A 26,030-nucleotide genomic window follows, 5' to 3' on the forward strand; every position below is an offset into this window, starting at 1 on the left:
AAAAATAATGCGCAATGGGCACAAAACTACAAACGCCCATGATTTGTCCATAGATAATTTGAGGCTAATTCTCCTTCTCTGTTATAAAACTAATACTCCCAATTTCTCTCGCTCATACTTTCTCTCATTCTCTTTTTTCCAATGCATATGTGACTACTTAAAATACAAAAAAACCATAGATATGAGAAAAATACATTCGAAGCAATTACTTTTGGCCTATTAAAAAAATAGATAATATAAATTTAATAAATAAAGTATATAATCGATGTGTGTGTGTGTGTGTGTGTGTGTGTGTGTGTGTGTGTGTGTGTGAATGAATGAATGGGTGGGTGGGTGTAAAAACGTAATTAACCAACTATTACTATTTATAATTATAAAATCAAAATGAATGATATTAAATGCTAATTTATAATGAACAAAGGAAATTAAAATTTTGTAGGCTACGTTAATTGTGTACAAATAATGAATTTATTAAATTTATGTTAATTAAAAAGTCAAAAGAATAATATATATTTCGGTAAATACAATTATCTTTTCTTTTATTAAGATTTAAAATACCTACATAACATGAGTAATGATAATAAATCTAGAGCTTTTTATATTTGCAAAATAATTTGATAATCTTGTAAATTGAAATATATTACTTTATAAATTAGATTTTATCCAATTATGAGAAGATATCGAGAAAATTTCGCTTGGTGTTAAAAAATGTTTCCAAGTTATTTATAGTGTATATAAAAACTTAAATGATACTAAAATTTAGATTATTATTGACATTATATAAAACATCATTTTTTAAATTATAAAAATAAGGTTATCACCTAATAAAGATAAGTTTTAATTGTAAAGCAGTTATTTTTCAATCATATATTATGGTAATTAATACATTTTTTGTAAAAATCTAAAAGAATTATATACCAGTGAATGAATTGATTTAAAAAATATTCGTAAAATATTTATCAATAGATGAAATCAACTTAAATAACATATAATTGCAAATAATCGTAAATTATCTTCTATTAAGCTACTAATTTAAATTCTATAACGTTGAAAGACGGCTAGTTATAAAACTTCGCCCGAACATTTTTTCCTATGATAATTATATTATCGAATACCAAGTAGATCATTATATTTTAATATCAATGAAAATTATTTAATAAAATAAATATTTATTCGATCTCAAATTTTTCAAAATTTTGGTAACTTTTATATTCATGTACAATATGTTTAAAATTATAATTTAATTACAAATTATAAATAATAGAATTTATTATACAATAATTTTTGTACCAATAAATAATTAAGCTGTTTGATTAAATGTGCCAAACTATGTAATTTTTCAAAAAAAAATTTTAAATATAAATTATCGTAAAATTCATTCACTGGACAAATTTTTAACTTTAAAAAATATTTTTTAGAAATAAAATTAGTGTTATTAAATTGATAATCAGCTTTTCCTATATGTATATATAATTAGAACTCCATTGATCAATCTTATTATTAACGTTTAGTTTCTATTTTATTTATTATTCAATTACTTAAATTTCAATATGAGAAAAAAATAATTATATTCAAATCGAAATCTGTATGAATCAAATATTACTTCGAATAGAGTTTTGATAAACAAATGTACATTATTTTTAGTCTAATAGCATTACATTTAGTAAAACTAATTTATATATCAATTATATTGTAATATATGAAATAATTTTCAACCAAAATATTTATTAAATTGTATAGCATTAATAATTTCAAGATAATTTAAATAAAGCTTAAAAAAATTTAGAAAAAAATATAGAAGATGGAATTATTTTTACATTCGAGTTTACGGAATATATTACTAATTTTATATTTGATATATATTATAGAATATATATTTATCTAATAAATATATGTATTAAAGTAAATATCTATATATGCATAAAGTAATTCACACTTAATAAAAGAAATTATTAATATTACAAATCAGAACACATATAAATGTACTTGTACATTATTTTAACTGAACTTTTGAAATATTTATGTATCATTTGGTAACTATAATATATAGTCTGTACAATAATATTTTAGAATAAAAAATAATATAAATTTAATTTCAATTAAAGGTATTCTCTTGTAAAAATTGTAATAATATCTAGTTATATATTTTACATATTACAGCAAAATTATTTCTTAAAACTCAAATAAATATAATTATAACTTATAGATATATTAAAAGAATTGTAACTTATACAAAATTTTAATTTTGAATATCAAGAAATATCTATTAACTTAATAGAATGTTTTATTAGCACATGTATTGACTAAAAAATTCTTGTACCTGATAATCAATTGTATTAAATAATAAGTTAATTTCAAAATTGAAATAAAATCTAATATTCTAATACCAATTTTACTGAAAATAAAAAAAAAATTAATTATTGTATAAGAAAAATAATTTACAGTAATAAATATATTATACATTTTTATAAAAATACTTCAATTTAATAGAAATTTTCAATTAACAAATGTAAGTACTTTTAAATGATCTGTTGTATTGAAAAAGTAAGTTACATTTGTTATTTCTTTATTCTAAATATTTGAATTCTTATACACTATTTTTATTTACATAATTAATAATATAATGACACTCAAATTAAATACACATAGAAGTCTATATCATGCTAATCAGAATATTCGGTACACACAAATTATTGATCTTAAATTCTGTATATATTAAATAATATCACTTTTATTTATCTAAAGAAATAAATTTTCACTATCGAGAATTATAATTTTCTTGCGTCAAAATTAATTAAATGTTCATAAATAATTTATAATTTATGCCAAATATGCTAATGTGACTTTAGAGACAAGAACAAAAATTATTTCTCTAAAAAATATAAATACCTTCTATTTAATCTTTTATAAATAATACCTATATGATGTACCTGACAAGTGCGATTTTAGTGTAAAAAGCTAAACAGCTAATTTATTTAGTTTTTAAAAACATACTTGCAAAAAGAATTACAATAAAAATAAAATATAATGTAAACATATTCTGTCATAGTGGAATATGTTTAGAAAAAAAGAAAAACTAATGTATCATCTACATATTATAATTCTAATATTTTTTCTGCTTCAATTTTACATTAATCTTTGAACACTTTTCAATTTAAATATAAAAATAAAAATTATAACAATTATAAATCTTATATTAAAGAAATTATTAATCACTCTTTAATATATATATATATATATATTAAAGATAAATATATATATATTAAAGATATATATATATATATATATATATAAGAAAAAGGTAGAAATAATCTTATTTACAAAATAATAAAATATATTTAAATAAATGTATATACTTTAATTTACTTTTTCATCCTTCTAATTTGTAGTATAAATTACACATAAATATCTATATTACTTAATATATCGAAAACATTTAAAATTCACATTAGTTAATTCATATTCTTTGAATTCATGATAGTTATAATATATAAATGGAATTACATAAAAAAAATCGTAGAAACATTGTAAACTCTTTTAGATTATTTCATCAAATAAAATAATGAACGTGAAACCACCAACATAACCATAAAAGTTTAAATAATAAAAAAATATTTAATACATAGCTTAGATAAATAGAAATTAATTATTTATTATTTATTATTTAGATAAATAGAAATTAATTTATGTATGATATATATATATATATATATATATATATATCTATTCTTATTATATAACTTAAAGATTTAAAATAAGGAAACATGTAGTAACCAGAACAAATTTTTTTGATTTTATATTATATTGAAATATAATAAAATTATTTTCCTTTCAACATTTGGAATTATAGGTAATATAGAATGCTGTAATTTTCAAACTGTAGTAATATAGACATTTCATATTAATTGTTTACATTGTATTTAATTATCTTAATTAACACTTTGTGTATGTAAAATCAGAAGATTTTGGTAAAATAAATATAAAATGATTCAAAATATTACACATGTATATATATCAACTGCTAGGATGATAAAAGATAATCTTTATATATTTTAATTTGTAACTTATATTTCATTTAAATGAAAAAACTCAAAAGCTAGTTAGCTAAATTTTATTCAAAATAAAAACAAAGCCTATATCACCTCTTTGATTTGCCTCATTTTACTTATTTTCATAAAATTATAATTCTGATTTACATACTTCCGATATATCAAATTTGTAAATCAAAAAAATGTAAAAAAAGTGTATAAAAGTAATAACTAATAAAAACTGAAAAGCAGAAAGCAAGAAAAGAAAAGCATTAGATATATATCCTAATTCTTTTAAATATTTATTTTCTAGCTTCTACACTTCTGTATGCTTATTAAATTGAATATTATAATTTTTGTAGTCAGTTATAAAAATATCATTACCAACTTTGAAATTCATCCATTTAACTAACATGTTAGAGAGCAACTGAGAATTATAAAATATTGAAAAAATAAGCTTCTATGGTTGTTTGATTCAAAATGAAATTTTTAATTAATTATCTTTATGGCACATTTATAGATTAAATAAAATTTAATTTATGGATACGTTTACAAATTAAATAAATCACATGAAGTATTCTTTGAATATTGAAATTTTTTATTTAATATTATAAATTTAATTTAATTTAAAAAAAAAAGAAATTATGATATTTTTATCGTAATGATAAAATTAAAGAAAAATTATAAATTTAATGAAAATCTTATCTTCAATTGCTTTGAATGATTATAATAACAAATTATAAATAGATCTAAAATAAGCCTATTTAGAAAATTATTACAAAAAATTATGATACCGTATTCAAAATAGTAAATTATACTATTTTTAATATATATATATATATATATGGGTAAAATAGCCGAGAATGAATTAGTAAATGATATCCTTACAATGTAAAACATAAATACAGTGTCAAAACAAAAGAGCAGATAAAAAATAGAAATGTAATCAATATACTGTCTAGATAGAAATCGTGGGGATAAAACTGTAAAAGGATGAACTAAATTATTTAGAAAATTGGATTTTTTACAAAAATTGTACTTGCTTCTTATATATTGAATATAAATTCATTAAACATAATACATATGATTATGCGTAAGATTATATTTTTCTACATTATGAATTTATAACGAATATTGTTTCATTTTCAATTAATATAATTCAAATTTAATTTTTTTTTTTTTTAAACAAATTATTTTCCAAAAAATATTCCGGTAAAATAAGATAATTAAAAGCGTATGAATTAAGTATTAAATCAATAAAAAAAAAATTTAGAAAAAACAATTTAAAGTTCGCAGAAATTATTCGATTTTTTATACTTCAAACATAGTATTAGAACTATTGCAATTTATAAATTATACATATATATTGAGGACTATCATTCACATGTATTTAAAATTATATCATTATATTTGATGTATAAGCTTATACTTTCATATTACTATTCTATATAATGAATTATTTTTATTTTATATAATACAAGCATGTATTAGATATTATAGCAAATTCATAGGCTAGATCGTACGTACTTTTATGGTAAGTACACACTGCGAGTACTATATATAATAATTAAATAATTTAAATAAATAAATAATCAAAACTATTGTGACATTAGATAATCTCTGAGAGAAGTTATTTCTCTTTATTAAAAAAAAAAACATCAAAAACAACGTAATACGAAAGAATAGAACGTGTTAACAATTGTCATGCATAGTCTGTAATAAATATTTTCTTTAAAGAAATGCCTTTGAAAATTTATTTGCATCCTAACTATAATATATAAAAAATCAAAATATATAAAACTTTCTATTCTAATATAAACAAAAAAAAATTATTTGGAACAAAACTTAATAAAAAGGAATACAAATATTTTTATATACAATATAAACAGGTATGTTTTATTAAAATTATTTTTTATGTATGATTTTCCGTTTGAACGTTAGATTTTTTACATGGATACTATTATTTAATTAATTGCTTATAATTAATTCTATACATCATTTTTAAACCCTCTTTAAAATTTATGGATTCTAAAATTTGCAATATTCTTCTTTACAAAAACTATTTACATACTATTAAAGGTCAATGTATCTTAATTGTCGAATATTAACAATTAATATGTATTACAATGCATTGTAATAAATATTTACAGAATTTGAGGAGACATTATCTTGCATGTATATATTATATAGTGTTTGCATGATATGTGTGTGTGTTTGTGTGTGTGTGTGCGTGTGTGTATCTTGCATATATAGTTTATAACTAAACATATATTACTTCAGCTAAAGCGGATGAAGAAAAATATTGAGACTACTAATGATTAATGATTATCAAAATCAATACTTTTAAGCGTTTTATTATTGGCATTATTATGTGATTAAATTTATAAATAAATTTGTTTAATTTTTTCTTCATTTAACTTGAACGTTAGTTTAAAACTCAACGCCTATAAGTTAAGCTGACATTTTTAAATCGACATATATCATAATTAATTTTGGCCAAGTGTCACCTTTAAAAGATCATATAAACAAATTCAACTTTATCTGTATATTCTAATATAAAGAGTGTGTATATTCCATAACAATTTCTTTGCTATATTATGTATTTTTAAATTGAGTTATATATTTTTCAGTTACTTTTTATTAAATTAAAAATATAAAAAATAAAATTGTAAAAAATTAAAAAAAAAATTCTATCTATTTTATGAATTGATATTCCAAATTATATATACATAATAGAACTTTGACGATTGTTTTAAAAATATTTTATATAAAAAATGTCTCTGGATTAAATATTTTGTTACGAAAATATATGTTAATTTTTACATTTTTATTAATTCAAGTATGCTATTGCTTGTAAAAGATAAAGTAATTGATATATTTGTTATTTTATGTAATTTACATATATTGTCTACATAGATTGTTTATATTTATCGTTGTAACTAATTTACACTATTTTCTGACTTTCGGTCAAATTATTTTAATATTCAAAGCATACAATTTTACCGAAGTATATTTTTTAAAATAAAACTTTAATATTTTAGGAAAATAAAAAAAAACAGAGAAGTTACTTTAAATAATGTCGTTTTAAAACTTTAACGAAAATTTAAAAAAATGTAATGAAATCATTATATTAAATAAAGAGTTAAATAAAAAAACTATATTACTAGTATAAAACAGTTACTATAAATTTAGTAATTTTATTAAAAATTTTGAATATTTTTATATAGTTTTTACAGTTTTATAAATTACAGATTTCATAAGAAAGAATTAATCCTATAACAATAAAAATTATGTTTTTTTTTTACTTAATAATACTTTAATCAATTTATTTTGTTTTATTTGGATACATTTTTATAAATTATTTAACATATTTTTCATATTGTTTTAAGGTAAGTATATAATGACAAAATTTTTAATAAAACTTTTATTCATTCCAAAAAATGAAAACATTTTATTTATACATTTATTCAATTTCCTTTCTTTGTTTAATTCTTTATGTATCAAGAATTACAGAATTACATTGTATAAAAGAGTTAATAATAAATACACTTTTTGACCATTGTAAAATTTTCGTGAAAATTAATATTTCATGACTACCTACTGCCACTCAGTATATCTTATGTACAATATTCTTAAATGAAATATAATTAATAAGTATTAATTAAATGCGAATAATATACAATCTTAATGTCACGTAAAATGTCAGGTAACTATTTGGTTTTCACAACAAAACATCAATTTATGAAAAATTCGTATTAAATAACGAAACTTGAATAATAACGAATCAAGTAAAAATTATAAAATTAAAACTAATATGTGAAATAATTAAGTCGATGTTAATAAAATTTCTTTGGCATTTGTGCCAACGGCTTCGGCGACCGATTGATAACCATCCTTGAGTAAAAGCTCGCTTAGCTCACTCTTAATTTTCGCGATGATTGGCGGCCCGTGATAAGCGAATGATGTGTATATCTGTACAAGGGAGGCACCGGCTTTTATCTTTGCATAAGCATCGGCACCGTTAAAAACACCACCTACGCCAACAATCGGTATTTTACCATTTGTAAGTTGGTACATATTGGCGATCATAATAGTCGACAACTCAGCTATCGGTGCTCCACTCAATCCACCGCTTTCTTTCTTTAACTATAAACATTTATTTATAATATAATATAAATTTGAATATTTCATAGAATTCAAATGCAATAGAATATCTCCATCTTGTTTAAACTAATTCAGATTATTTTAAATCGATAAGCACTATACTCTATATACGTTGATGAACGTATGCCAATGCAATAATAAATTGATCACCTATTCCAGTCACATTTCAAAAACGTATAATATATTTAGTTAAAAATGACATTACATGTGAAAGAAGATTTTTGGCTCGAAATTTTTAATTAAAAAAAAACAATCTTTTAAGGATATTACATTTATTTAAGGCTTAACCAAACTCACATTGTTCGATAAGTTGATCCGTCTCAACGTCGTATTCGAAATTATGATACCATCTACGTTTGTCTCGGACTTCTGTACAATTTCGGCAATATCCTTCTGCTCCTGATTTGATAAGTCAGGTGCAATCTTAAGTAGGAGAGGCGGTCTTTTCGGCAATGTTGACCTCATTTCGTTCACCACAGTTAAGAGTTCTTCAAGTTTAAGTCTATTTTGCAAACTACGTAAACCTGGAGTATTTGGGCTCGATACGTTAATGACGAAGTAGTCGGCAACATCGGAAAATTTTGAAATACCCTCTATGAAGTCTACATTTGGATTGTTACTGTTTTTGTTCTTGCCTAAATTCACCCCAATTATACCTTGAAATCCAGAACTCTTTAGGTCTTGAAGCCGTGAATGAACAACTTCATGACCATCGCTATTGAACCCATAACGATTAATAATAGCTCGATCTTCCGTTAGACGAAAGACCCGAGGTTTCGGGTTGCCCGATTGAGGTTTTGGTGTGACTGAACCTATAAAAAAAAAAAATGAAATAAGTTCCTTTGTGCTGTATTAATTTACACGAAAATTGCTAATAAAATAATGCACTAATGGTTGATATTCTATATTTAACATTTTTATAATCTTACTGCTAAGTTATTACTGAATTTAAATTGTACATTTTTTAAAAATTCTATTTTTATTATAAATTAATTTTATTAAATCTTAATTTATATTGATTCTTTTAAATTTTCTAAAAATATCATTGCTTAATTTTGATTAATTGATCAATTTACATATTTAACTTTTATCATAAAAATTATCAAAATATAAATATGAAAAAAGTAATTATATAATTAAATAAATAAATGCATATTAGTTTATTGTTCAAAATTTATATATAATTTTGTATTGAAAGCTATTTTACAAATTGTATAAATGTACAAAGAAACTTTTTACATAATATATCAATGTATAAAAAATTATATAAATGCTTTTTACAAATTTATTATAAAGAATTATGCAGTAATTATTATTAAAATATAAAAGCTTAAGTTGTACACATCTATTGAATATATATTGCACTTGCAAAAATTATTGTGATAATAAATAAATAATTACATTAAAAATATTTATTTCTACAAATTCTTAAATATAGAAATAATGAAATTACTTTTTAAAAAAACTTTTTAAATAGTGTAGTATTAGTTTATGCTTGAAAAAGTTATAAAATAATAATTTTAATAAGGAAAGGTAAATTTTTTTTATATTTTAATTTTAATTGTTTATAATAAACAAGTCTAAGTAATATGAATAATAATTTTTTATAGGAACATCATTATTCAACTTATTACATTATATTCCTATAAATTAATCATAAGTTGCCTTTCATTAAATTATAATACAAAATATTTTATATCTAATATTGCTTAATATTTCAAAATATATGTAAAAATTAAATGTATTTAAATGATATTTTTATTTCTAAAGCACAACTATACACACACCGTGCACAAACACACACACACACACACGCACGCGCGCACACACACACACACACATATATATATATATATATATATATATATATATATATGCGTTTTTAAAATATCCTACCAATTTCTACAAAACCAAAGCCCATTTTATGAAGACCCTTAATAGCCTCGCCATGTTTATCGAAACCAGCAGCCATACCAAGAGGATTCTCAAATTGCAGACCCCATAATTTGCTCTGAAGTACAGAAGAATGAGTAATTTTTTTAATCGATACCAAGCCCAATTTTGTAGTAGTTATAGCTAAGCGATGGGCAAACTCTGGATCAATTAAATAAACCAAAGGCATAGCAATATTATTGTAGAATTTTTCATTTCCTTCATATAAGGAAATACCAGAAAAAATTACTATTCCACCACTAGTCACTCCAAAAAATGATTTGAGTTTTCTCCAATTACTTAAATTAAGTAAAGATCTTGCCATTATGCATTTAAAATGTGAGTAAAGAGTAAAAAATATTTTTCTTTTTAATTTAATTACTAATATCTCAAACTATGCTCTATTCTCTTATGTTATAATCATAAATATTAGTAAAATATACTACAAAGGCTTTTACCCAAATATTACTTTGTATCACATATTTACAATAATAGGTTATGTTTTTATACTATGACTATAATATAAACAGTTTTGTTGGCATTGCTGCAAATAATTACTAGGTTATTTTATACAGAAATTTTATGGTGGATAATTTATAAATTATTATTTTATAACGAACTATATTAAATACCTTTCCATCTTAAGTTCATATAAAATTGCCCATATGAGTATTAATAAAGTTGGAACATTGAATATTGTTTACCAATATTTTAAAAATTTTTTTATGTTTGTTATAATGTCACATTTAATATGTAAAAATGAAGCGTAAAAGAACATAGATATTACATAATACTGCTGTAAAATAAATTTTGTTTTTATAAATGGGAAAATGTTTAAATAATTTTTATTAAGAATTGTTATATAAAATACTTTTTTAGTAATAATATATTATAAGAGTTTTGTTGTAGAAATGTTATATTTAATATTATATTTTACAATATTTCTAAAAATATTTTTATTCTTTTTACATATTGAAATATTAGATGAATGATGATAGATAAGCTGTTTATGATAATATAAACATAATTTATATATATTTAAATGACATATTTCAAAATAAACTGTTTCCGTACATTTTATTATGTAATAAAAATTAATTTCAAATAAAAATGGAAAAATATTATTAGAAATATTTACTTTCTTTTTTTTTTTTTATGTAAATACTTGAATTTTTTAGATTATATAAAAAAATTATACACATAGACAAATTTCTATTACAAATAGAAATAGTAAAGGGTTGCAATGAGAAATTTTCCAAGATTATTTGTTAAATTAACGATTAAAAAATTATAATCAATATAAATTTTTACACACAATATTGACACAGTATAATGAAAATTTAATTATAAATAATAGATAGAAACAAGATTAGACATTTGAAATTAAGAATTTTAGCATTCGAATATTTACATAATGTAACGAATAACAACATTTATTTATACAAAAATAAAAATCATTACACAGTAGTAAAATAGAAAGAATAATATTCGCAATATCTTATGTGTACAAATTGCTTTTCATTAGTCGTCAGTAGACGAATTATTATTATTATTATTATGAGGGAAACCTAAATATAACCTCAAAAAAAATTAAATATGACAATGTTCTTTCGCCAGCTTAGTGCTTAAAATATTTAATGAGTTATATTAGCATCACCTTTTAAATACAGACTGTTGAATACGTATGCATACATTTCATGTATAAATATACATAATGTTTAAAGAGCAATAGTATATAAAGAAATAAAAACATGTTTTTACTCATCAAATTAATTTTTGATTTATATTTAGCAATTGATATTAATTAGTCTAGTGTTCATTCCATTCCATAATGTTGGCATACATATTTTAAATTGTACATCTGATCGTTCTATATTATTACATATTATGTATTATAATATACTAGTATAGCATTAGAATAGAAATTAATTAAATTAAAAGAATCAAAAATTGATTTTATTTAAATTATGTCATATTCTAAGTACAAAAGTTTCCTACATAATTTTGTTTATATATAAAAATGGCAAAAATTCAATGGTTTTTGATAAGAAAACCAAAGATTTTATGGTAAGAAATTATTTAATATAATATTTATGGTAAATCAAGTAATAATCACTACTTTTAGTTTCAATTTTAATCAAATGTTACTTCGTTTTCGAATTACATTTAAATCTCTATTTTATAATCATTATTTGAATTGGAATTATGTATGTGATACATTATTGGAACCAATTTTATGGTTTGTTGAGAATTTTACAGCTTGTCTTGGCCCAGTAAGTATTCTTTATTTATTTATTTATAAAATTATTTAATAATAATGAATTTCATTATTGTCTCTCATCTATATTTTACAGGTATTTATAGTAATGGTCAGTTTGCTAACAATTTTAATTGTATATATTGCCTATTATATAGGTTTACCATATTGGTGGGAAAAGAGTCCAGAATTTGCAATAGTTTTATTGATTGTTGGAAACTGGTTGTTAATTAATATCTGCTTTCATTATTATATGGGAATTAATGTACCAGCAGGTTATCCACCTAAGGGTGGACTCATACCTGAAGCTGTTAGTATTTGTAAAAAATGTATTAAGCCAAAGCCACCAAGGACACATCATTGTTCTATATGTAATAAATGTATTCTAAAAATGGATCATCACTGTCGTATCCTTTTCATTATTTATATGAAAAAGTTAATTATTTAAATTCAGATTTATTACAAAATTATTACAATATATTGTTTGAAAATTTTCTAATCGATTTGAAACTATTAATATCACATTTATATTTAATCTTGACATAATTTACTGATTAGACGATTTTATTTTCAAACATTATAATATTCTAATTTTAACGAACTTCAAATTTTACATAAATTATTAGAATAAATAACATAAGTTAGAATACATTGTACTGTTAGAATTATAAAGTCTCATCTATTAATACTGATGATTCGATAATATTCTTTTATATATTTAATATTATGTTATATCAACTTTTGTCTTAATCCACTACATAATAAAATTTCTTAACAATTTTTGTAATATAGCTTGGCTAAATAATTGCGTTGGACATTATAATCATAGATATTTCTTCCAATATATGGCATTTACAGGCTGTGGAATAATATTTCTTATAATTTTTGGAGTACAACTAGCATATGAAGAATTTTTTCCTTCTTCAGAATTAGAAATTGATGGTCATCCTGTACGCATACATAATTCTGAAATTATTTCAATGGTAAATTTAATATAATACTTAACATTAGTTTAGTATTGGAGTGAATATATTTGTATGAAATATGTAATATTATGTAATATTTTATTATAGACTGAATCATTAGATCATCTAAGTAAAGAAGAAAGAGAAGAGATAGTCAAACAGGCAGCTGGAAGAAAAGAAAGTGAATATAGGCGAAAATTAATAATTTTGGCTGCTCTAATTTGTACAGCAACACTAACCACATTAGGGGCTTTGATATGGTGGCATGCTGGTCTAATTAGCAGAGGAGAAACAAGCATTGAAGGTCGCATTAACAGCACTTTGGAAAAGAAATTCAAAGCACAAGGAAAGATGTATAAGAATCCCTATGACTTTGGACTAAAAGAAAATTGGAGACTGTTCCTAGGTTTACAAGACAGGTAATACAGTTTAATGAAAATATTCATAAATTGTAAAGGAACTATTTCTAAATTTTTATTTTTAAATTACTCATTTTTAATTTAATTAAAATGTTTAAATTTTCTATTCTTAGAAGATGGTGGCATCTTTTATTTCCATCAACACATGGACCATATGGTGACGGTCTTATTTGGAATACTGCACATAATTCAAAAGCATCTTGACTGTATAAATAAAAAATAAATTGTATAATTATGAGATCATCCTCACAAAGATGTGAAAACTATAATATTTTCACACTTGATTAAAACTGAAAATATATATTTAAGAAAGTAATAGTATTTGATAAAGTACATATTAAAATATTGAAATTAAAGTACGTATTATGAAAATAAACAAAATGTTTATATAACGTCATTATTGAATGTCATGTTTTCTTATTGGTTGTTTCAAATAAACAATCTTAGCTTCCATATTTTATAAATTTACGATACAACGAACGAATTAAGTAATGAAATTAAAAATTTATCTTTTGAATAAATTATTTTATATCTTATAAATAATTAATATCTATAAAATTTTAATTCAGTACACAAAATTAGCTAAATTATGTCTTAATTACTAAAAACTATTTTATTAAATTGATATTTCTTACAGTATTAATCAAATATACCTTATAAAATAATTTCATTCAATCAACATTTTATAATTTTTTAGAAAAATTATTCATTTTTACAAATATTTAAGTAAATTGAAATATAAATTTATTTAATATATTTATTTAATCATGTTCAAAGGAAATAATATGAAAATATGAAATTTATTAAAAAATCTTAATATATTAGACATAGTTAAAAACTTTATATTCATATATAACAAATTTTTAAATTCTTTACTTAGTAAAAAGTAAAGAATGCTTTATGCATTGAAATTTTTAATTTTTTTTTAATAAATTGACACTCAAATATATTAAAATTATATTTAAAAAATACATAAAGTTAGGTTATTTTCACCATTAATAATTTAACCTTTAATTTAAACGTTAAAAAAAATTAATGTCAAAATACTTCACTTCTGCACTCTAGTAATACTTTTATTTGTTAAGTGTTAATTAGTAATTATAATAAAGACGATGCTTTATTTGTATCTAAATTACATAAAAGCTCAATAAAAGGCAACTTGTTTGTAACTTGTCTCCACTACAAACTAATTTTCAATATCTCCTATTCGGCATTTCTACTTTCTCACTTATTTGTTTGCTTGAAAAAGAGATTCAAATGAATACAACCCTAACGAGCTATGGCCGTCTTCATCCTTAGTTGAACTGTTAATTCCCGTAAGGCGTAGTCTAACTTTCAGCTTCGTAAGTGAGTTCATTCTCGTCATTGCCTTCATTCTAATTGGACCTTTGGTCAATAGCAAAATAAAAAAGGACTTTTGGCGGCAGTGAATGCTAAAGCAAGTGTGCGTGCCTCGCGGAAAAAGTAGCGTGCATGGTTCTGTTTTCGATGGTGTGCAATTCAAAGAGCAGCATTTGTTTATGGTGCAATAAAAGACTACGTGCCTCCGGATTATCCGATAAAAATGACCAAAGAAGGGTCATTGTTCACCAGCTCCCAAGAGGAAGCCTTATTACAAGAATATATGACAATAAAAGATTTCGATGGACAGATGTAAGTGTATATAACCTAATTCGATTTCTGAAAAACAAGTTTCAACTTGCGTCATCTTTCTTATTGGCCCTTTTTCTCTTCAATTCAAACGCACGCTTAGAATTCACACTTATCTGACAAACATCTTAACAAATTTTACAATAAATTATGCTTAATTAATTAAGATTACTTATCTGTTTAATATATTTATTCTGTATTTTGGATAGAATGAATATTTTTCTTTGTCTATAACACGCTTAATATCAATAGGTTTTTATAATGACCGTTGTATTTATTTTGTATTTATACAAACAAGCTAAAAGATTTGCTGAAATTAAAAGCCATTGAAAAGATTTGATTGCCTTAAACATCAGAAAACGAGTCAAAGATTTCTTAATATAATTTTTTGTTAATAAAATCATGCATTAGGTACATCTCCATTTTGTAAATGTAGAAGCATTTGTATAAATTTATTAATAATTTGAATATAACCCTGCTAATGATCCTATACAATGATAAACATTTTCCTTTCAAAATTGATATGTTCATACCATGAATATGGTATCATATTAATATAAAAGTTAGTTGTTTATATTAACTTTTAATTTATTATGATAATTTCTTTTATGTGATACATAAACTTTAAGCTAATTAAGATTTTGTGTGCATTGCTAATTATTGTAACTTCTATCAATTTTACTATAATTAATAATATTAATATGTACTTGAGCTTATACACATAAAACATATAAAACTTTCAAACTTTCTGGCCTAGTGCACTAGCATATATCACTATCATATAACACTTATTAATAGTTTTTTGTTGTTTTTAATTATATTTAAAAATTTCTATGTAAATATTGCATTGGATTTTATTATAGCAAACTTTTAACGAGGATATTTTTTTAAAAGGTTTAAATTAAATTAGATTTGAAATATGAATATATTTATATATCAAAATGCCATTAAATGTATTGACATTCCTACAGCTAAATGCATTTAATATTTCTTTTGCTAAATAAATTATTCATTTTTCATCTATTATTTATATTCGAATTATTACATTTTTACAGGTTTTGAAATTGCTAAAAATACCAAGGGAAATGTTCAAAGTAATACAAATATCAAAATTAATTGATTCAGTCATTTTATTTATTTTTAAAGTTAATCTGAAAGAGTATGAAATTGAATTCATATGACAGCGTTTGAATACAAATATAAACATTTTTAAAATATGATTTCTTAATTAGTATTTTTTCTAATAATTAGTGTATTTTTACATACAGAATGTTTGCGTATACGCATGTATATTATATGTATGTATGTAGGCTTATATATTGTGAATGTGTTCATGTGTGTGCGTGTGTGTGCGGTTTATGTTTGCATGAATGTTTATAGTGACCTTAAATAAATAAAAATAAACAGTAATATTTGTGTACAATACAATAAATTATTTAATTTTTTGTACATTTTTTTTAATAATATGTATTATAATATTTTAAAACTATGTATTCCATACAGTATTTATTATTTAAAAGACTTATATTACAATAATATTTAGAAAATTCTAGACAAAATTTAAAATGTTTAATCCTTCCTTATTAAATTACACTTATTATGTACACCTTATTAAAAAAATTAAATTATTAACAATTAAAATTTTATAGAACTGTATACGTAGTAATATTAGAAATGAAATGGATGAGTATGTAATATTATTATTTTAATCATTTTTTAAAAATACAAATATTTGTGTTATAATTAAAAAAATATTTTAATGTTTATTCTAATGTAATTGATGAATTCTCAATTCTTATTAATAAAAATAAAATTAAGTTAGTACTAATTAATAGTAATAATTATAAAATAAAATACTAAATTCATAATTTATATTTTAATTATATACGATAATTATAATAATCAATAAAACAGTCTTAGGGTTCAAATAATTATATTTAAATGTATTAAAAGTTAATATAAAAATATTTAAATGTTTTTAAAACCATGACAGTATTACTTTCAAATTATTAAAATCTTCATAATTCGCATATATAAATATTAACAATATACAAAGAATAACATGTGCATGTTGAATTTTTATGAATATATTATAACGTGAACTATACTAATTTATTAAAACGAGATTCGTATTACCGCTATCAAAGAATTAATATATCAAATGTAAGAGTTTTTTCATTTATATAAATGGATATTCAAATAAAATAAAGTTCATATAAATTCAAATACAGTCTTCATTGAAACATTGTAGAGTTTGAACGTGTTTACACTTATCGAGTGCCGCGAATTTTTCATTTTCAAGCCACCTTATACCAACAAGTAAATAAACAGATAGGGACAATTACAACGCTTATTATCGGTACAAATTATGTGTTTAACGAAAAAGAGTTCCTCCGAGTACATCTGGCTCATCTCAAGATGAATCCAATGGCTAAAATCCTGCCTCATATTGCGCCACGTTCGTCAAAAAAATTTAAGGTAAATCGAAATCACCAACAATTTCAATTCTAACAGATGATAACAATAAAATTATTTTTTCAATAACAATTAAATCAGACAATGAACACTTGATTATATACAGTAAATAGATTAATTGAAAATGATTTATCTAATCATCTAATAGAATTACCAAGCACGCTTTTAAGTAAATATCAAAACCGCAATTTCATAATACATTTAGTATTCAATATTCTATTTAAATAATTTTCACTAACTGTATGTGAAAATGTTTAATTGTCGTTTATTTTAACAAAGATATTTCTAATGAAAATTAAATATTATATAAAAATTATGTAAATATAAATCGTGTTCCAAAAATTTTAGACTAATCGCGTTATTTTTTTTTTCCTTTATCGGTCGTTTAACTAACAGCCTAGATTAATTAATATCTACTATTAATTACATATAAATCGCCAATGTATGACGCATTTTGAAAAAATCTTGTATTCAATTTCTATAAGCTCAAGATGTTCAAACGTCATAATATTATTGATAGTTACCATATAAAACATTAAAATATATTTAAAAGTAAGAGTAATTAAATAAAACAAATAGAATTTTGTTTTACTCGAACGTGTGAGGAAAATGGTTTTACAAAAGGTTCATTTAACATGTCTGTAATGAACAACATTGAAACCAAGAATACATTAATTTTGAAATAATAACTAAATTTATAAAATTGATAAATTATGTTAGGATAAAACGTATATCATCATTTTTTTAACAAATATATTTGTATATATTTTTAAACATATTTTTTGCTTTAAACATGTTTTATAGAATTTTGTGGAATATTATCGATAATATAATTATAATTATAATATGTGTGTGTGCGGGTGCGTGCGCGCGCGTGCGTGTGCGTGTGTGTGTGTGTGTGTGCATATAAACTTTATTGGAAAACACTCACAATTACAAAATAATAACAATATATTTTCACTTTGAAAAAAAACTAAAAGATAAAATATTAAGAAAGATATATATAATATAGCAAAGAAATATTAAGATAAAACAGTTTTATAATTAAATGTCAATATAAAATATATACTGAATTTTATTGTTATGCATTTGTTGAATATTTCAACACTAATATTACACGCAATAAAAATATTGTATAAAAATCAGCAACACAGAAAAATATCGAATATATTTTTAATTTTTTTGTAAATATTCAATCGAATAGTATACTCATTAAATTGATCGATTTAAGTTGTAGAAATTGATACTTACAAAATGTTGTTAGGTTATTGATTTCAAAATTCGACCATTAAGCCGACTAAAATATAATCACAAAATTTTATTTAAAATATATGTCTTATTAACGGAAAATGAATGAAATTCCGTTGATAAAGTTAAAATTAAGTATATTAGCAGTCACTAAATAGTACTGTTTAAATGAAATTTATGCATTTATTAAACAATTAAATCTAATCCTTTTTTTCTTTCTATAAAAAGAATTTCTAAATAAACAATATGTTTTATATATTGATAAATTATTCGCTTTGACATTTAGCGTACAATTACTGGTTAAAAAAAAATATTTATTTAATTATGTTTTTAAAATTCAATTTATATAGATTAATACAATTTATTTTATATGTCTTATTTTAATGGTACTATTTTATCTTTTTAGTTGAAATTATTCATTTTATTGAAATTAAATTTAGTTTATATGAATTTTAATGAAATATTAATTATGACTTGATATACATTGTTACTTAACTACTTTTTTATAATGATCTATTTTCAAAAATTATTATTGTGTTAATTTAATATTCTTAAAATTTAACTATTAAATATTAAATTATTAAATATTACAATTTATCATTTAATTGTGTTGCATATAAATTTTACATTTATAAATAAATTTTATTTACATTTTTTACAGAGATATTGACCCCTTGCAGTTTACATTTTCACTGGATAATCTATCACAAGAACTAAATAGCCAGCAACTGACCAACTGCAATTATAGCGATGAACAGCAAATTAATATCGACGAGAAATTTACATTGCATCAAAATATTTCAATAATGCAACATCCAACAGTAACTCCAATATTAGGGAAAGAAGAGTTCGCTGGTCAATTTAACTTTCAATTAATTCTCAATCATCAAAATAGTGGAAAGCATTGGGTCGTAAGTAAACAAATTTTCTTAACAAAAGCAATGCATCTCTATCTCAATTCTGTTATTATTTAGTTCAAAGTATGGGTATTCAAAACTAAACAAAAATAGGAAATATTGTATTAAATAAAGAAGTTAAATATAGGTGTTCATTTATTTCAACAGTACTCGGAAAAGTTATCAAAGGTGTTTATACATATGGAACAAGTACTGCCTCTTCAATTTCAATGGACACCACCAGCGGATGGTCTTTGGGTGAGAGCAACCATGGTGTATAAATTAGATCAGCACAGATCTCAGCCTGTTCTCAGATGTCACAATCACATGGCACCTGATAATAGTAGTAATCGCAATATTGATCCAAGACAAGTAAAGCATGTAATTAGATGCCTTCACAATACCAGTAGTTATGAAGAAGCTGGAAATGGGCATTTATCGGTTTTGACACCATTGGGAATGCCGGAGGCCGGAGTACAGAATGTACCCATGGATTTTGTATTTTATTGTAAAAACAGTTGCACATCAGGAATGAATCGAAGGCCAACCGAATTAATTTTTACACTTGAGACTGAACAGAATCAGATTTTAGGAAGACGCAAACTCGAGGTTCGAGTTTGCAGTTGCCCAAAGCGTGATAAAGAAAAGGAGGAAGGTGAAAATGATGCTTCAGTGTCTATCGGATCTGGAAAGAAGCGGAAGGCAACAACACCAATTCCTGTACTACCACCACCTGGAAAGAAAGTGTCCACCGACAATAAAGTATATTCATTAAATTTAGAGGTTGTTGGTAGAGAGAATGTAAATGCTATAATCAAATATGCACATGATGTAATGGCCGGTGCGGGAATACGAAACGATAACATCGATCTGTATAAGCCGTATATGGACGAAGTATTGCGAAAGTATCAATAACTCGATTACCTGCATGGATTGTTTGTAAAAGAATATGAAATATCAATATGTGGTTTATTCTATTAATTAAAAATGTTAGAGAAACATTTATAGTTAATAATTTACAAGACATTTGAAACTCAAAATTTGAAAGTCTAGATTTTAATAAATATTTAATTTTTATGTAAATGTAAAAAGTAGTTAATTTTTGTTATTATATTAAAATATGATATTTAGTTATAAATATATTCCTAGTAAAAAATTATAAATGCAATTTTTATTGATAATTTGATTTTTAATGGTAAACGTATTTAATTTTACTCTATTAGTCTTATACACTAAATAAGTCATTTTTATCTAGCTGAGAAAATACTGATATTTCATATTCTCGATTCATTTAATTATAAACCTTTTACATTATATTTTTATTATAATGACTGTAATACTATCTTAGCTATCATTTCCTTTTCATTTATACAATATTTAATTATTTAAAAGCCATAATATTTTTAAGCATCGCGATAGTAAAGTATAATATTTTGTATACTTAAATTAAGCATCATCTCTAATATTATAAACAATCTAATGTGCCTTTATAAAATTTATGACAATTTTACTTAGAATAAATAATTTTATTGATTTTTATTTATTGGTTTACATTTTTTTTATCATACTTTAATATAACCTCCATTTAAATTTAATTCGATAAGTGAAATAGTGACCGAAGATATAGAAATATTTTTCGGTAATGTTGCAATGTGACGAGATGAAAGCTCAAACGAATCTCGAAGACTATAAATTTCTTGTCGTAAATGAACTTCAGCTTTATCATCAGATACTGCGTGTACAATCCATTCCCAATTAAGAGCACAGTTGATTTCAGAGCTTGATATCCAAATTTTATTATTTTCATTCTAAAAATATTAAAACTTTTATAAATGCATGTACGTCTAATAGCGTAAAAAGTAACTAAAATAATTTTTATATAATTTTATTACATGTTAATATAATTCATTTTGTTAGTAATTTGATTATTAATTTAATCGTGTAGATTTTATAAAATTAACGAATTTTTTTTTAATAAATATCCTTAAATACTAGGATCAATTTCGGCATAATATAAATTTTAATTACAATAAAAAAGTTAATCTTATCAAGTATATTTTTGAATTTTTTATGCAAATGAAAATTATAAAATACATTTATAAGTATTTCAAATATTACACTAAAAAAAATATTGTTTTGCAATTTAAACAAAAAATAGAAAGTTGTCTCATGTAATTATAAAAAAATTATTATATATTTATCTAGTAAAGTGTATAAAATTGTGGCACTGACAGAAGCATTAACAGTATTAATAATAGTAATAGCTCATCTGCATAAAACAGTTATTTATTTGTACTTTACGTTCGATGTAAAATAAGATAAATCACAATTTAATAAAATTTAATCTATAATATATATATATATATATATATATATATATTATTTTGAAATCGAGACTATAAAAGTGTGAAAATGATATGTAAAAGATAAGCATGGAAAATCTTCTCAAGTAACTAATTTTATGTACAACGCTTAGGGGTTTGAATAAATGAGATTAAAGTTTACAAATATAGTTTGTTAAATATAAATATAAATATAACCATCATAATAAAATATCGATCTATTAGATATATAAGTACATCAATTGTATAGTTATCTAGTATCCACGTGTATCGAAAATCAGATTTCTTATATTTATTATATATTTTTACACGTATATAACAATATACAAATTTTAAAATAATGAAAAGTAAATATACTTTTTGAAATTAGTTTAATCTTGCATTAAATAAATGTTTGTTAATGAACTAGTTTTCATTATTTTATTTGAAAAACGAATAAATTATGAATAAAATAGATTCTAAATAAGCATAGAACATTTTCAATATTTTAGTTCAATGAATTGTTAAAAACCTTTGTTCATATTCATACTTTTATAATATTCAAATTATTCATTAATAGAATATTAATTTTTATGTTCTAAGAAAACAATTTGGTATTTTATTTTGTATATTTTGTGTTTCAATCGTTAGGTTATCTCACGAAACTTTTTTTATAAGTATTTATAAGTTCATAAATATTTATAAGTAACGGTTATAAGTTCGGAAATGTAGTTGTATAATTGTTGTACCAGAAGTATAAAGTTTTCATCCTTATGATGCAAAATATAAACAGCATCCTCTTGGAACGGCAAGGGAACAGGTAGAGTGATGGTTTTCTTGTAAAAATGTATCAAAGGCCCAGAATGTTGAAATGACAAATGCTCCATTAACGTGTGATAATTGATGGTCTCTCCACATTTCTCCGCGCGTTCTTTAAAAGGACAATTTAATCTCCCTGTTGTCATGGATTCTGTGGAACCACCCCACATCGGAGTCTTCGATTTCATCCACATAAAAACACAATAGAATTGAATTATTTCCTAAATGATCTTAATTCATAAATCGAATGTAAGATTACAGCTTCGTCTATAAGATTGGATCAAATGCCAGCTTAGAAATAAATTTTTTATTATAAATGCAAATAATTTTAACGTCTAGTATAATAAATGCGCCAATGTTCTTTAAAATTTCTGCAAGAGCACAATCAGATATTGAGGTACTTCTTCACCTGTGGTACGCTAAGCAGCGACCCGGATTTCACCGTTTCTTGGCTGTAATTATGGAGTTCGGTGAAGGAACCATTTACTGCCCTATCATCGTCGTGATGACTGTTACCTCGGCTGAGCTCTCCCGTGCTAGCCGACTTCCTCCTGTCATAGAGTCGTAACAGCCACCTACGTCCGTACAACAGGTTTCCGTCCATAACGCAACTTGTCGTTGGCAGACTTTCTGTCGACACGCTCATCTCATCCTGCTTGCTCGATGAGAAAATCTTCGACACGAAGTCTTTAGTCTTGCGGCTCGCTATCGAGCTTTTGCGCTTCTTCGTGCGACTCGGTGGACCAAAAATGCTGTCGTGGAGAGAGCGAGGCTGCATAATAAAATTTTTGCACACTTTGAAACAATTTCTTTTATATAATGCATCGATTCATAGATCGAATCATAGATATTACAAATAAGTGAGACTCCTAGATTGCGAATAATTTTTTACTGATTTATCAATACGTGATTTACCATAAATGAATTTTTTAAATATTTTTAAAACTATTTCTACAATGTCACATACTTTGTTTAATCTAATTGGCGTACGTTGACACTTTACACCACGTTGCCTATTTTGACAAAGATTGTCCATTCTAGAATTTTGTATTGAAAGTATCTTTAATCCAACAAAACGTATAGTAATGTCATGGAATATATTAGCATGGAATATCATGGTGTGGAGGACAACTTGACGTATGGATGAACGATTTAGGCGAGTACAAACCATGGCATTGGTCCGGTCATCCTCAACCACACTACGCTCCACGTTAACTAGAGCCTCGGTGAGTATCCGATGTGACTTATCGGCGAGGAGGCAGCGTCCTTGCCCCAGTCGCACCCTGCACACGGGACAGCGGGTAGTTTTTAAGCGGCAGCCGAAGCAAAGGAGATGACCATGGACACACTGAGACACTGGTGGGGCTGCACTGTCCAAGCACACCGGGCACTCCAGTGCCTTCACTACACCTGACACCGCTTTAACCAATTTTTGCGCTACCTCCGGCAGCGGGCCATCCAACAGAGTTTCCTAAAAACTTGGCAATCTACATGAGTGCTTTTTTAATCAAGACGTATTTTACAAAAACTTGCGCTATCGTTGATTTTGTGACAAACAAGCGTTCAGCATACATAAGCACACTATTATAAAAAGATAAATTTTTATATAAAGGTGAGAAAACGATGGAAAGCTTACAGCGTGTTCGACGCTATAATTATTAGATTCTCTGCTGTACTTTTCGCTGAGATGGGCGAAATCAACATTAACTGCTTGCGAATTTAATTTTGGGGGTCGACGCCAAAGACCTAGATTCACACGATCGTTCTTTCCAATTAAATATGCAATATCCTTCATCTCTAAACCCAAAACATCTCGGCCATCGATTTCCAATAAACAATCGCCAGATCTGTTAATTTTTCAAGTATATTTATGTTATTTCACAATATTACTATAAATGTTAGCATTATATCATATTAATAAAAATCAGTCATTCAAGTCAATAAAGTATTGCCTAATTTTATAAGTCAACTTCTACCATTTTCAACATACTGAAAGTATATAAATAATGAGTTTACAAAATTATGATTTTAATTATAATACGCATTCTATTATTAAACAGAATGGTATGAAATACCAATCAACTTTTCTTTATTCAATAATATAATTTTATACAACGTTAATTTGAAATGTACAAAATACAGCAAATAATTTTAAAATAATGAAAAAATTTAATAGAAAATATGTAATGTTTCAAGACATTAATGTATTTTTAACATAAAAAATATATTTGTGTCTTTGATATTCTATAAATTACTCTGATTGAATGCAATTATTGTCTTCATAAAAATTAATTCCGACTATAATGATTTGATCTATTTAACAATCATGAATATAACGAATTTTTACATATTAAATTTATCATCATTTACATTTTAATCTATGAGATAAATCATTTATGAACTACTTTGCTTAGTTGTGACATTATGATTATTAATAAATCATAATTCTAAAAACCCACAGATATGTTAGGAAAATTGATAATATTTATAATAAATAAATTATATTTGATTCCAGTTATAGTTTAGTTTATTGCAAAATAAATATTTTATATAGTTTATGTTATTTCTAGATTTATATTATGTATTTATAATATCTTATGCGTATAATCTAAGCAAAGTTAATAGAAATTATTATGATTCAAATGAATATAAACCAATGAAATAGATTATTTAAGAAATTTAACATAAGTTATTAATCTTAGGTACATCGACTACCTCAATCCTGATACATCAGCACTACTCCCTTTATCAACTGATTTTATCCAAGGATATGGATCCCATTTCGATCGAATCAGGTGAAATCCGTGCGACTTCCTTCCTGTAGACGTTGATTTACAATTCTCGCTAATTAGGACT

General features: G+C 23.5%; 4 protein-coding genes across 4 annotated transcripts; 2 read left to right on the forward strand and 2 right to left on the reverse strand.

Moving 5' to 3' along the window:
* Positions 1-7,561: 7,561 nt before the first annotated feature.
* On the reverse strand, positions 7,562-10,606 carry Dhod (dihydroorotate dehydrogenase 2; the record flags this gene model as incomplete). The annotated part of the gene is made up of 4 exons (XM_011501877.1): positions 7,562-8,174; positions 8,490-9,004; positions 10,089-10,203; positions 10,583-10,606. Coding segments are annotated over 4 exons (975 nt in total), but the record flags the coding sequence as incomplete, so codon positions are not given.
* A 1,538-nt stretch (positions 10,607-12,144) lies between these two features.
* Positions 12,145-14,003, forward strand: LOC105364040 (probable palmitoyltransferase ZDHHC16). Its single transcript, XM_011501891.1, has 6 exons — positions 12,145-12,191; positions 12,250-12,397; positions 12,479-12,788; positions 13,174-13,364; positions 13,455-13,765; positions 13,879-14,003. The coding sequence occupies exons 1-6, from the start codon at positions 12,145-12,147 to the stop codon at positions 13,967-13,969; spliced, it is 1,098 nt and encodes a 365-aa protein (XP_011500193.1). The 3' UTR covers positions 13,970-14,003.
* A 983-nt stretch (positions 14,004-14,986) lies between these two features.
* Positions 14,987-21,039, forward strand: p53 (transcription factor p53). Its single transcript, XM_011500178.1, has 3 exons — positions 14,987-15,418; positions 19,800-20,049; positions 20,203-21,039. The coding sequence occupies exons 1-3, from the start codon at positions 15,330-15,332 to the stop codon at positions 20,947-20,949; spliced, it is 1,086 nt and encodes a 361-aa protein (XP_011498480.1). The 5' UTR covers positions 14,987-15,329; the 3' UTR covers positions 20,950-21,039.
* A 460-nt stretch (positions 21,040-21,499) lies between these two features.
* LOC105364049 (uncharacterized) lies at positions 21,500-25,999 on the reverse strand (the record flags this gene model as incomplete). The annotated part of the gene is made up of 7 exons (XM_011501903.1): positions 21,500-21,519; positions 21,614-21,842; positions 23,105-23,350; positions 23,584-23,946; positions 24,343-24,645; positions 24,877-25,021; positions 25,890-25,999. Coding segments are annotated over 7 exons (1,416 nt in total), but the record flags the coding sequence as incomplete, so codon positions are not given.
* Positions 26,000-26,030: the final 31 nt, after the last annotated feature.

Source organism: Ceratosolen solmsi, unplaced genomic scaffold (assembly GCF_000503995.2).
Source record: "Ceratosolen solmsi marchali unplaced genomic scaffold, CerSol_1.0 scaffold10, whole genome shotgun sequence".
Classification (NCBI taxonomy): domain Eukaryota; kingdom Metazoa; phylum Arthropoda; class Insecta; order Hymenoptera; family Agaonidae; genus Ceratosolen; species Ceratosolen solmsi.

Coding starts and splice junctions, on each gene's coding strand:
- LOC105364040 (XM_011501891.1), top strand. CDS start 12,145: ATGGCAAAAATTCAATGGTTTTTGATAAGAAAACCAAAGATTTTATG. Junction 12,398..12,478: donor TTACAGCTTGTCTTGGCCCA/GTAAGTATTCTT, acceptor TATATTTTACAG/GTATTTATAGTAATGGTCAG. Junction 12,789..13,173: donor AAAAATGGATCATCACTGTC/GTATCCTTTTCA, acceptor TTTGTAATATAG/CTTGGCTAAATAATTGCGTT.
- p53 (XM_011500178.1), top strand. CDS start 15,330: ATGACCAAAGAAGGGTCATTGTTCACCAGCTCCCAAGAGGAAGCCTTA. Junction 15,419..19,799: donor AAAGATTTCGATGGACAGAT/GTAAGTGTATAT, acceptor CATTTTTTACAG/AGATATTGACCCCTTGCAGT. Junction 20,050..20,202: donor ATAGTGGAAAGCATTGGGTC/GTAAGTAAACAA, acceptor TTATTTCAACAG/TACTCGGAAAAGTTATCAAA.